General features: G+C 35.3%; 2 protein-coding genes across 2 annotated transcripts in view; one reads left to right on the top strand and one right to left on the bottom strand.

Moving 5' to 3' along the window:
• LOC112019805 (CBS domain-containing protein CBSX5) overlaps positions 1-1,587 on the top strand; it is a 2,334-nt gene extending 747 nt beyond the window's left edge. Inside the window, exon 2 of the mRNA XM_024052346.2 lies at positions 552-1,587. Coding sequence (XP_023908114.1) covers positions 552-1,386 — 835 coding nt within the window. The 3' untranslated portion in view covers positions 1,387-1,587. The remainder of the gene's footprint in view (positions 1-551) is intronic.
• Positions 1,588-4,342: 2,755 nt separating this feature from the next.
• On the bottom strand, positions 4,343-7,746 carry LOC112019786 (uncharacterized). The gene is made up of 3 exons (XM_024052308.2): positions 5,664-7,746; positions 5,377-5,467; positions 4,343-4,910 (listed from the first exon to the last, which is right to left on the bottom strand). The coding sequence occupies exons 1-3, from the start codon at positions 7,626-7,628 to the stop codon at positions 4,720-4,722; spliced, it is 2,247 nt and encodes a 748-aa protein (XP_023908076.2). The 5' UTR covers positions 7,629-7,746; the 3' UTR covers positions 4,343-4,719.
• Between the last annotated feature and the right edge of the window lie 5,378 nt (positions 7,747-13,124).

Genomic DNA, 13,124 nt, shown 5'->3' with positions numbered 1-13,124 from the left:
GGGGTTTAGATTTGTGATTTTTAATCTGTCTTTCTAATTTGTTTCTTTGTTTTAAAGCCTGATTCAGATTATATGTCTTAAGTTTTTGATTTGTTGGTTAGAATCTTATTAATGTGATTTTAAAACAAAACTCATTATAAGATTACTAATTTCTATTTTTTTTTTTTTTAATATACATATGCTTAAGAACTATCATAATGATCCTCAAAGATTAATAACTGTCTCATTTATAAAATAATTAAATTAGTATTTAAAATAAAACCTGAATTGATGAATTAGTAAATAAGATTATAGTAACATGAAATTTCACGTCTATTAAAGAACAAAGTCTGAAAGTGTATGGGAGATTTTTCAAATATTTTACTTTTAATAAAAAGTTGTTGAATAACACCACTAGTTATATCAACTATAACTTGATTGAGTGAGTGCAGGGTGCCATGAGACCGGGATCTTATATATATGAAGATTCCAACTTTGACAAACTGTTTTTTTATTTACTCCTGCAAATTGTGTGTGTGTTTTTTCTAATCCGATTTTGTTATAATTTACAGCTTGGTGGAGGCTATAGATCTCATGCTTGAAGGAGCACAGAACCTTGTGATACCAATTCAAAGTCGGAGGAACACCACAGGTTCAAGAAAAAAGCTGCTTCTCCACAACAAGCCCTCCTCCAACTCTACCCTCCACAACAACCGCGAGTACTGCTGGCTTGCCCAAGAGGACTTAATCCGCTACCTCCTCAATTTCATTGGCCTCTTCAACCCCACTCCAATCAGCCCCATCAACACCCTCAATGTAATTGAGACCGAAAACATCCTTGCCATCCAATATGACAGCCCTGCCTTGGCTGCATTGCCACTCATCTCTCAGTCCCTCATCAACCATACTTCTGTTGCCATTGTGGACGCAGACGGCAAGTTAATTGGCGAGATCTCGCCATTCACTCTCAACTCTTGTGACGAGACGGTTTCAGCTGCGATCGCCACTCTCTCGGCGGGTGATCTAATGGCATATATAGACTGTGGTGGTCCTCCAGAGGAGCTAGTACAGATAGTGAAAGATAGACTGGAAGAGCGAAATTTAGGTGCATTTTTGGAGTTAATGGAAGAGGAATCAATCATCACATCTTCGTCGGATGATGAATTTGGTGGCAGTGGCAGCCATGGGAGGAGTGGAAGGTTAGGCGGGTATTCGGCAAGGCTGGGGAGGAGGTCAGAGGCTATTGTGTGCTACCCATGGAGCTCATTGGTGGCAGTGATGATTCAGGCACTTGCACACCGGGTGAGTTATGTGTGGGTTGTTGAAGAGGATGGAAGCTTGGCAGGGATTGTTACCTTTGTAGGCATGTTGAAAGTTTTCCGGGAACGTATGAAGTCTATGATATAGCACAAAATGATGAGAATACAGAATTGCCAAATCCCAACTATCTAAAACCAGCTAGTATCCAAAAAAGAAAAATCTAAAACCAGCAATATTTTCTAGAAATCAAATTGTGTGGACATTCAGACATTGTGATCCTTTCATGTGCTTCTTATAATACAAGAATATGCAGATGCTATTAAAATTAAATAACTGTTTTTTGTCGGAGATATATGAACCTCTACTTTATTATTATTATTATTATTATTATAATACATGATAGAAATTTACTTTAGTTTAATTTAAAGTATATAGGTGTGCAAAACTTTTTTTTAAAGACTTGGGTACGGTGGAGTAGTTAAACAACTTATTTTTAGTTTTCAAATAATATTATATATTTTTTTATTTTATTTTAAAAAATTATAAATAATATTACTCAAAACAGACTTTTGAACTCTAATTTTTACTTTACACTTTTTATTTGTGAAGTGAATGCTGTACATTGCGCAGTAGTAACCTCTATTAAAATTTAAATGCTATGAAATTGAGGTAGTACAACATAAAAGTCTGTTTTTCTTTATTTTAACAACGAATGGTAAGGAAATGGTTATTTGAAACTGTGGCTCGAGGGGGCCCGTATGGTAAAGGACAGGCATGCACTCGAAGTTCTTAATGACATGAGAGAGACACTATAGATGACACGAGATGATTGTCACAAAGATGTGGTTCTCAATATGTACACCTAAGTAGCAAATAATAGAAGTCAATGAAAATAAAAGTTAGATTAGATTAGACTAGACGTCGGACAATATATATATATATATATATAAAAGATGTCTCTGGACAATTCCAGATAAATCAATGATGATGTAATGGAGAATTCACAATAGGATTTGGGTTATATACATCTCTTTAGCTAGGATCTAGACAAATACTTAAGAGTCTGTTTGGTAGGAGAGGTAGAAATGTAAGAAGATAGAAATTTTTTTTTTTTTGGTTGAAAGCGAAAAAATAAAAGGATGACAGTGCACTGTAGTTAATGCCGCATTTGACACATCCAATGCTAATGTTGCAAGGACATCCGCCCCCCACCCCCCAAAAAAAAAAAAAAAAAAAAAAAAAATCAAAGGCGTGTACTTCATTTGAATAATCAGTGGTGAGTTTGACTTCTCTTGGCAAAAAAAAAAAAAAAAAAAAAACTCCAGTTTGTATTAGAAATTTTGTCCAGGTTTATAACTTGTTGAACTGACAATTTAAGGTATTGAGAGTTATACTTCATACGGTTGGCCTCATGGGCACTTCGTAAGGGTTGAGTATTGCAATTACACCATCCATGGACCGTGGTTCTTGCAGGTGAGATTGTACATCTAGGGTTTACTCGGTTGGGGTGGGTACACAAACAAAAATGTCCCTACCTTGACATGAAAAAAAAAAGGTTTTTGAGGGTTACTCCCACAGACTTTGGAGAGAAAATAGGAAATTTTTTTTTTTTTTTTAAGAATGTGTTTGGTTGGGTGGAGAGAAGGAAAATAAATGGTAGAATTCGAGTGTTTTCTCCTTGAGTACACTAAAATGTTCTCTCTCCAAAATGGAGAGAAAACCGAAGGGAGAAATTGGGCATCATTTTTGAACGAAAATGCCCATGTGCAGTTGCACATAAGCGCCCACGTTGCTCTTTCACTTTTTTTTTTTTTTCCTCCTGGATGTTGTCTCTTCTTCTTCTTCTTTNCTTTCTATTTTTTAACTTTTCTACTCTCAACAAATAAAAAAGAAAAAAATTAAATATTTTCTATCCTCTTACTTTTCTACCTCTCCAACCAAACATACCCTTAAGGTATTTGTCTAAATCCTAACAATTGTCTAAAGAGTTTGATGGAGGCGAATATGGGTTCGAGTATGTGGGTGGGTTTGGACTTCGGAATAGACAGGTTGTAGCTGGAGCTTTATGCTTTGCTTATAACACTCACTCACACAAACATATATGTTGTTTATGGGAAAGAATAAAAGCTGAGTTTCACATCCTGACCAACTTCGCATTTTGTAATTTTTTTTAATTAAAAAATGTCATATTATTTAAAAACTGACAAATCATTTCATTAGCCATGTAAGTAATATTATTAATGACTGTTAATAAAAATGACTAATAAAACTCAATTTTAAAACTTAAAAAATCAATTGTATTCGCTTCAAACTTAAGGGATTAATTATGTATATAGGTAAACTTGAGAGATCAAATTGTAGTGTCGCCTATTTTTTAACAAATTTAGGTGGTTGATTTATTTTTTTTATCACTTTTTTTGGTTTTAATTGAGCATCATTTTTTAACAAAAATATATATATAAATTTATTACAAACTCACTTTTCTACAGTAGAAATGCCATTCTAAAATATATATATATATATATATATATTAGCAGTGCAATTTAGGCTGTAGCAATGCCATTTGTATTTTATTATATATTTCTCTTCTCTCTCTCCTCAAGTCACTCTTTCCTCAAACGTCTCTCTCTCAGACCTCTTTCCTCTCTCCATCTTGAGCAACGGCGACAGATTTGTTGGTGGCGACGACAATGAGATCAGTTTTTGTTGATCTTTGACTTCTCTCTATCTTGAGAGACAACATTGGATTGATTGGCGTGGGTTGTGGGAATGGTAATGTGGGTTTTGAATTTTATTTTGAAATTTTATTTTATTATATTATAGGATTTTTTAAAAGTTACTTTAATGTGTTGTAATGTTAAAATAAAAGATGAAATGTATAGTGATTTGTTAAATGCTATGCTAAAATAGGTAAAGTAGACATTTGGTGTGTTAAATTAGTGCTTAGGCAATGCAAACTGGAGTTTTTGCTAGTCAAATTGTGCAAAATTTCGTACTAGTTTTTGAATGCAAATATAAGCTGTCGCATGTCAATTAAACCATGGACCTGGACTACTTTGCAGTGCAAAGTCAGATTTGATAAGCAAGTCCAAAAAAGAACATATTAGCTCAACCTTTTTTATTAATCTGAGATAAGTTTTTTTATTTAAAAAAACAAAACTTTATTTCTACAGAGTTTGATCAGCGATACAACAGATTTAACTTACAAAAAATCAAAAAGCATTTGTTGTTAAAGAGAACAAGAAGAAAGGATTTCTTTTATATTTTACATCAACGTTATTCTTAATATTATGTGAGGATGGAAGAGCCTATCTGAACCAATCTCCTCTTCTAGATCCCACAAAAGTGGGAGATTGGATACGGCCTTTATGGAAGAGGCTATCCATCACTGCATTTTGCACTCAAAAGATGGAAAATAGAATGCACGCAAATAGTGATGCAGTAATGAGAAGATTGAGTTGATTCTTTCGTTGAAACTGACTAATAGTGCCTTAAGCTAAGCTCAGATATACATGTTGATAGGGCTTCTCTTACTTGGAGATTGTTGGTGTCCATCTGGAGTGCATCTTCATATAGCCTCTTTGCCTGCTGCAGTAGCTTGACCTTATCTTTACTATTGCTCGGCCGTAAGCGAGATCGTTGCTGCAAAGCCACACCCCATCTGAAGAGAGCTGCAATTCACGCATAAGAATAAAGTAGAATGTCATACTCAGTTGAAATAGTGTCTTCATAGTAGATGTAAATGGCAAAAGCAAGCTTTTTACATCTTAACTGAGGGGGACTTTATGCATCATCCACAGTGAGTGGAAACGCTCTACATTTTCACTTCAAGGCATTTTCTGGGACCAGAATTATGAAATTGCAACCAACCAATGAGACACAAAACCCATTCAATGATTTGTTAGAAATTTACACAAGTGTTACTACCTTTTCTCATTTGGAGCTCAAGGTATGGAATAATTGTTATTATTCTCTCTCTCACTCCTCACAAGATATCTTTTTGATGCTGTGTCCATAAAATTTTCTATTTCAGTGTAAAACTAAGTAGAATTTGTAATTGAAGTACATAGGTTGTAGCTGTAATAAATATTCCCGTCATGAAATCACTTATTTGACTCAGGGAAAAACATAACATACCATCAGGTGCATAAACATTGCCTTTCGACATCATAGCATCAAATTTGTCAATTGCTGCCAAGAACACTTTGTCAGCATCAAAAGCAGCTTCCTGAAAGTTGAAAAGATTCAATTCCAATTCAAAATTTCAGCAGCAGCATGGAACAAAATATTGGTTATCAAATCAAACTAGCTTCAAAAGCAATCAAAATCAACCAAGCAGTATGGTAATGTAACCATATATCAGTCTAGAAAATATAATCCTCTAATTTCTATGCCAACTCTTTATAGTAAATAAGAATGCCTACCGGTCCAATATCTGCAATTAATTGTGCACGGAAGGAGAGAGCAAGGCCCCAATTGTATAGTGCCCTTACATCGTTCCCATCAATTGATAATGCCAGCCTATATTTTCTGCCAGCCTCCACAAGAAGTTCTTCACACTCTTCACACACATTGGCAAGGGCAGATGCAATTTCATCTTTACTTGTGATCCAATCATCTATTTGCTTAAGTACTCCATTCCGTCTCTCAATAGGTAAGGGACCATGTCCGGAAAGAAGAGTTCTTCTCAATGCACGAGTGATCTTCAATTTTAGTTCTCCATGAAGAAGATAGGTGTTGCCTAATTGGCCAACAGCCAACAAACTCATTGGCTTCAAAGCGATGGCTTTCGAGAGTAAATTGGCAGACCTGTACAATATGATCTCCGCACGCTCTTCATCATGCCTACTCCTTAAAAACTCCTTTGCTTGTTGCAGAAGGCCATTAGCTTCTGTAAGATACCTATCAAACATCACATCATCTGAAACCTTTGGAGATGAAGAGGAACCAACCTCACCCTCCTGTGAAGACAGGAGATTAGTCATATGGGAATCATCTTCGTGATTCAACTTATCTTCTCTAAATTGAAACCTGTAAGTCTCATTGTCACTCTTCTCCTTGTTTAGAGAAGTCTGGTAAGCTTCACTGGATTTCTTAAGCATCTGCTCTTCCACAAAGGATGCTTCAGGTCCCATATGTTTCATACTAACTCTAAACTCCTCAGAGTTAAACAACTTATCTTGAGATTCCCACATCTCAGTCTTGTTATCACGACCCATCTTCAATGATAAACTACGATTATTTGTAAACCGCAAACTGCTATTTTGGTAACTATACTCTCTGCCGTCCATAAACCTTTTAGCACTGCCGCCCATCTCCCCTGATCCCATGCTCCCGTATTCTGAGCCAATTTGTATTCGTCTACCTTCATCCTCATACAAAGCAGTTTTATTTGATGAATTTCGAGATTCATTCAAACTCCCATTTCCTTTATTATTATTAACTAAATTGAAATCACTTTCTTCAGCTGTAGAAGTCGAAATATTTGCTTGAGTTTGATCATTTACAACGCTCCCTACCGTCTCACGCTTACCATTATCTTTCACTTTATTAGGCTTAGAACCAACCAAGTTCTCTCCAAACAAACCTGCAACAGATTGTAACAACTCAAACCCAATTTCACCAAGCTCTTTCTTTCTTCTACTTGGCTTCTGGTTCTCCACTAACACAACATTAGAGTTCCCCACATTATCAATAGAAGCCTCAACAACATTCCTCGCATTCAAAGCTGATAAACTAATCGAGTCCATCACATTTACATAATTTTCCAAATCACCTACTGTAATTTCATTATTATCAATAGCTTTTTGTATATCATTCTTTAAATTATTAACCTTTACATCAAAACGATCAAAAAAATTCACCAAGTTCCTCAATTTCTCAGTAAAAACCCTAAAGTTTTCCTCTTTTGCCTTTCTCTTACCTCCATTTACACTCACCTCACTGACACTCCCACCAGGAACAAACCCAAACGAAAACCCAATAGCAAAAACCAAAACCGAAGCTGGAAACACAACAATCGAAGAAACCCTAACCCTAGAAATGGCCAAGGCACACACAAGCCCCAAAAGAAACACAAAAATGTGCTTTCTATCATCGACCCCTACAGAAACCAGGAAATTACGAAACTGATCCGACTCACCGGAGCGCTCCGAGTCGCTGACGAGTCTCAGCTCGTCCCACCCGCCGTAACTCGCTGAGCCGGAGGTACAAGAAGCGCTTGCAGAGCCAATGTTGGGGGTTTCGTGGCTTTGAAGCCATTTTCGGCGTGGAAAACGAAAAAGGCTTCGGCTTTCCCGAGAAAGTGAGGGAAAATCAAAGAGAAATTTTGCGGGTGAGAATTTAGGGTTTGAATAATTAATAGGATTTACGGAAATTAGGGTTTGCATTGTGGGGATTGTAACTTTGTAATTCGGACTTCGGAGAGGAAAATCTTGTACGACCTATCATCTACTGCAACTCCGAGTTGGAGTGTTCCACTTCCACGCAGGCACTCAAGCTTTTCAATTTTAAAATTATTATTATTATTATTATTATTTGAAGAATAAAAATGATGGGATAAAATTGATAAATGATTTGATTTTTAAAAGAATAAATTTAACGGATTATATTTTTTGCATTTATTTAACGGATTATATTATTACCCCTCTCTTATATATTAAAATGATACCTAGAGTTAATTACCTGTCCCTAAATTCTCTAAAACACTCCCTAATAATTATTTATCATTATTTTAAGCAAACAAACAAGTGAGAGTATATAAGTAAATTGATCTTCATAAATTTAAGAAATTTTTAATTTTAACTCAAATACAAATACACGTTTTTCCCTTAAAAAAAAAAAAACAAATACACGTTTGAAATCTAAATTCCCACTTTCTCAAAAAAAGAAAAAGAAAAAGAAATCTGAATTCCCACTATCTCACTTTTAACTCCTATAATACTCTTTTACACTCACAACTTTAAAAAAAAAAATTAAAAGATAGTAAAAAAATTACTAAATTTAAAACACTCATTCCCTATTTTTAATTTTATACCTCAAAATTAGGAACATACTTATTTTTGTGAATTCAAGTAAGTTGGCTGAAGAGAAAATAATAGAAGCCCTCTCTCTTCTACCCATGGGCTGGCAAGAGAAGGTTGTAGACAGTGGCAGTAAGGCGTCCTTGTTGATGTACTCCTGTCACTCTCACTCTCACTCTCCAAGTAGCCGAATGAGAGGGGACTGGCGTAACCCCATCACATTTGATGTGCATCAATTTATGTTAAGGTAAAGGAGTTTGCTCCACCCCTTGGCGTGGCAGGCGGCAGGCCCAAAGGATTGAATAACTTTAGCTCTAAAAATTAAAACTGTAAACTCTCATTTTTGTGACTTTAAGTAAACCCCATAACATATTGCCATGTGTGCAAATGTTGTAAGTAAGACCATGGTTACAAAAAAATGACTTTAAGACCGTCAACAAAAAATTTTGCAAAATTTATCGATTTCCACCGTCACAAAAACATAAATGTCCCAATATCCCCGCATCATTTAAATCTTACTTAAGGCTTAAGGGTTATAACTGTAAAGACTCAATTTGGATTGACCCTGAGTGATGGGTTTTCAGCCCAATAAGCCAAACAATAAATTTATAGAGAGTGGGCTAAGAGGTTTAGGTGCTGGCCGTCGATCACCATGCATGAACTTTTTCTATAAAGAATGCTAAGGGTTTCTTTATAAACGGGGGAATACTCCTCGGCCTGTGGCCGAGGAGGCCTGATGGGTCTCTCACTTTTTCTTTTTTCTTTTTTTCCCCCCTCTTCCTTTACTTTACTAGCTTTTCTTATATAGTTTTCATCTTCCTATCTCCTCCTTCCATCTGTTGATCACCTATTGGCCTTTTTTTTTGGTCGTCCGTCCCATCAGAGGCCTTATCGGTACTCAAGTGGTTCACTTTGATCAATGTTATCCTGCCAAGGGGTTACCTCCCCATTAATGCGGCTAGGGGGAGTTAGTTGAATGCATTAAATGTGAGAATGACAGCTTACTCTGGGGTTAGTCTCTCCCTAAAATCCCCCTCGTCAGGCCGAGGATGAGGTGGTCCTCGGCGTGGATTGGGAAAAGAGGCTTTCCCCAATTCAGCCTAACAACAAAAAATGGCCTATGCACCTCGGCCTGGGCCTTGGGCTCGTTTCATGATGGGCCGAGGCTATCAGGCTCATAGGCCCCACAATAGCCCCCTCAAAACCCTGCTGCACGTTCCCTGGGACGGGGAGGAGGGTTTTGACACTCGCGGGTCCATTGACGAATTATCCCACTTCGGTTTGTACTGATGCTGGCGGCCTTTTGACTGCCCAACGCGCGTTTTTAGCGTTTCAAGACTTAATGGGCGCCCACATTAAATTTTGGCGGCACCACGTTTCCCACTTTCAACGGCATGATCTTTTGCTTTTATGAGCAAGCGGTTACATTTGGGGAACTTAAGGGGGAGTATAAATACCTGTTTGGACTTAAGGGTTTCATCATTTTCGCGCTTACAATTATTGACGCGTATAATTTGAATCTGGCTCGACTTGCACACTATTTACAACATATTAAATTGAATGAAAAAAAAAAAAAACATCGTAGCTACCCATCAACTATATTATAGGTATAGGAATTGTAAGTATTGGATTATACATAAATATATGGGTTTGAAAATTATAAAAATTATGGAAATACCTAACATTTTTGTTAAGTTCTTTGAATATTTTTTTTTTTTTGCTTTTCTTCACTGATGTCATATTTTTTTACTTCTCTCATTTAATTTATATATTTGCTTTGAAACTTGGATTACTGATGAATAGCATGTCACTAATAATTACAGTAATATATAAAGTTTTATTTTGGTATGGTTTTTATTAGTGAGATGCCCTTCATCGTCTTTACTTTATTTTGTTTAATTTTGTTTCTCTCCCTAAAAAAAACTAAAGAGAATTGTATTAACATAATTTTCTCCATAACAAAACTTCATTAATATATTGTTTTTTGAACTCATTAGTAAGCCAAGTTTCAAAACACATAAATAAATTAAAGAAGAGAAGTAAAAACGATACGATGAAATCAGTGAAGAAAAGCAGTAAAAAAAAATAAAATTACTTAATAAAAAAAGTTAGGTGTTATTACCATGTTTTCTATAATCTTCACCAATCGAAAATTTCATCATCCTGCTTTCGCCGTTGCAACCTATAGTAACAACTAATAACAACACATTAAAAAAAAAAAAAAAATTCAAAGAAAAGCAGAGAAAACTAGAAAAGAAATAGAAAAGGAGAAAAGTAAAGTGTATATATACACACATACACAGTCTTTTTCTTGCCTCTCTCTCACATACATACATATATGTTATTAGTTGCTCTCACGCACTGCATGCACTCTCACCCACCCGCCTCTCTATCACATTTCGCATCTCACACTTTCACAAATCTATCGTCTCTCATCAACAGCTTAGCGGAGGTGGCTGCTACTACTTGTACTTTTCTCCCCATATTCAAAGCCTAGTCAGAAAGACGAGGCAAAGAAAGTGGGGCCACCACATTTGATTACGTAGTGAAAAGGTGTGCTGGATTATATATATATGCAGTCATTGGTGATGGATTAGTGAATGATTAAACAATTTTAGTCTTGATTGCTTCACTTGATTAAACAATTTAACCTTACAATTGCTTCTCTCCTCATACTCCCACATTTGATTACATGGTGAAAATGTGTGAGGTATCCACGCAAACCCAGAATGTTTTTTGGTCTCTGTCAAGTAAGGGTTGTATAATGCGTGTTTAATTATTTAAAGGACATAGAATATTTGGGGATTTATTACAATGACTCAAACTAGTAGTGGAGTTTTTGGTATGCTGGCCTAATTGTAAAACATGACAAAACATACAATAATAAAAAAATGGCATAATAATAATGACAAAATTAACAATAAGTGCAACTAATAAACTAAAATCGATTTTTATTGAAGCACTTAAAGAAATTAACTTATTTAAATAGTTATCATCAGGAAAATAAATATTCAGATTATTTTGATTCTAGGGTCCATCTACACAAAAAAATTAATTGATATCTTAATTTATTATCAAAAGCAGACGTCATAAGTTTCTTTTTAAAAAAAAGATTATTTAAATTCTTAAATAATAATAAAAAAAGTTAAGATTATTTTGACATGAGTCATATTTTAAAAGAGGGAGCTTATTTTGTTAAAATCAGATCAGCCCATGATTTTAGTTTTGGTCCAAGTGAGAAAAGGTGGGTCATTTCATTTTAAGGAAAGTTGGAAACTGTGGACGTTCATATGAAAAGGGCTGGGCTGATCTTTTTCGTTATTAAAGGTTAGGTGGGCTAATAAGTAACCATTATAGAATGTTCTAGTGCTGCTTCTTTATGTTTTGCCCAAACTCACAGTTCCTTTACCCCTTTACGTCAACACTACAAACTGGGTCTTAACTCTTAAATGCTTATATAGTTACAGACATTCAAAGGCCAAATATTCATTATGCAACAAATCAAGCATAGGATAGTGAGAGATTAGAGATAGGGTGTTTGTGGTTTGGTCTGTGTGAGGGCTATTCATGTAGCTGAGAGGCCATTCTCAAAAAAAAAAAAAAAATGTAGATGAGAGGTATTCTGAATTTTGAGACTTGGGAGTGGGTGAAGATGATGGGTAATAAGTAAAAGATTCAAGTTAAATTTATTCCTTCATTTAAAATTCCAGCATCAGAAGATTTGTTAAGGCAACTCATGGAAAAGCACGTATAAGGGGATTTGGCTTGGTACTCTATCATTGCAGGTTAGCGGCTGAATTATATGCTTCCCCAATGCAGCTCAAATTGCTTCAATTTTTGCATCATGTGACAATCTACTGAGTTCTCCTGTTGTATGAAATAAGTCTTTGTTTCTATTTAATATGGGAATGAGTTATGAAAACCAGATGCTAAAATTGCAATGTTATGCGTTAAGATATGATTCTTCATAATTTATAGCAAGATATGGTGCTTATGAGTTGATGTGGACCAAAAATTTTCCATTTGAGTTTCTTTACATGCCACTGTTTCATCCAATTTTTCAAGCCAAAGTTAAAACAGTGACACGATAGAACTTCAATGGTGCAAATGTGTGCTAAGCTTGAAGTGTGATTAAACTAAGATAAGAAAAAAAAAAGGACAACTAAGCACTCTTTTTTTGGCTCACAAGATAGAAAGCAAAGGAGACAACAAAATAGCCATGCCCTTAGGTAACTCTTACAGCCTCAGACAGACTACAAAGAGAGAAAAAAAAAGCAGTAGAATTACACATAAGACTCCATTTAGTAAGAGCATTGGCAGCTTTGTTGTGGCCCCGTCTGATTGAGTGATCAGAGGAGCACCTAGAAGATCTGCATGGCTTAAAAGTTTCCACCTGAATGTCAACTTTGGATATGTCTCTAAGGTGCTCCAACTTTTTGATGGTAAAGCCGTTGCGCCTTTGACAAACTAGGAGAGAAAGTTGTTTTTTTTAATAAATATTTTCCTAATGAAAAATTTAGGATCAAAGCATTCTAGTTGGTTGTTGAATGTTCTTGAGTGTTTCTCACATGTTTTTTGTTTTTGTTTTTTTTCACATGTTTATGCACACGCTATATTTTTTATCCTCAAATTAGGTTAATTATGTGAAATAATATGTTAGTTCTTAACTTTATTCAACATGCTCACATGCTAGATCTAGAGCAATCAATAATCACAATGTTTATTCAATAATATGCTTGAATTTATGATGTCATCACTCATGCACATTCACTAAAATTTATCTTTCAATCCAAATGCAATCTTGAATAGAGTGCATTTAGGGTTTATCACATGTACACACATTTAATTTCAAGCAAATAACAT

The sequence above is a fragment of the Quercus suber genome, unplaced genomic scaffold, assembly GCF_002906115.3.
Source record: "Quercus suber isolate HL8 unplaced genomic scaffold, Cork oak 2.0 scaffold_167, whole genome shotgun sequence".
NCBI classification, from domain to species: Eukaryota; Viridiplantae; Streptophyta; class Magnoliopsida; order Fagales; family Fagaceae; genus Quercus; species Quercus suber.
This window is presented reverse-complemented; position numbering and strand designations above follow the sequence as displayed.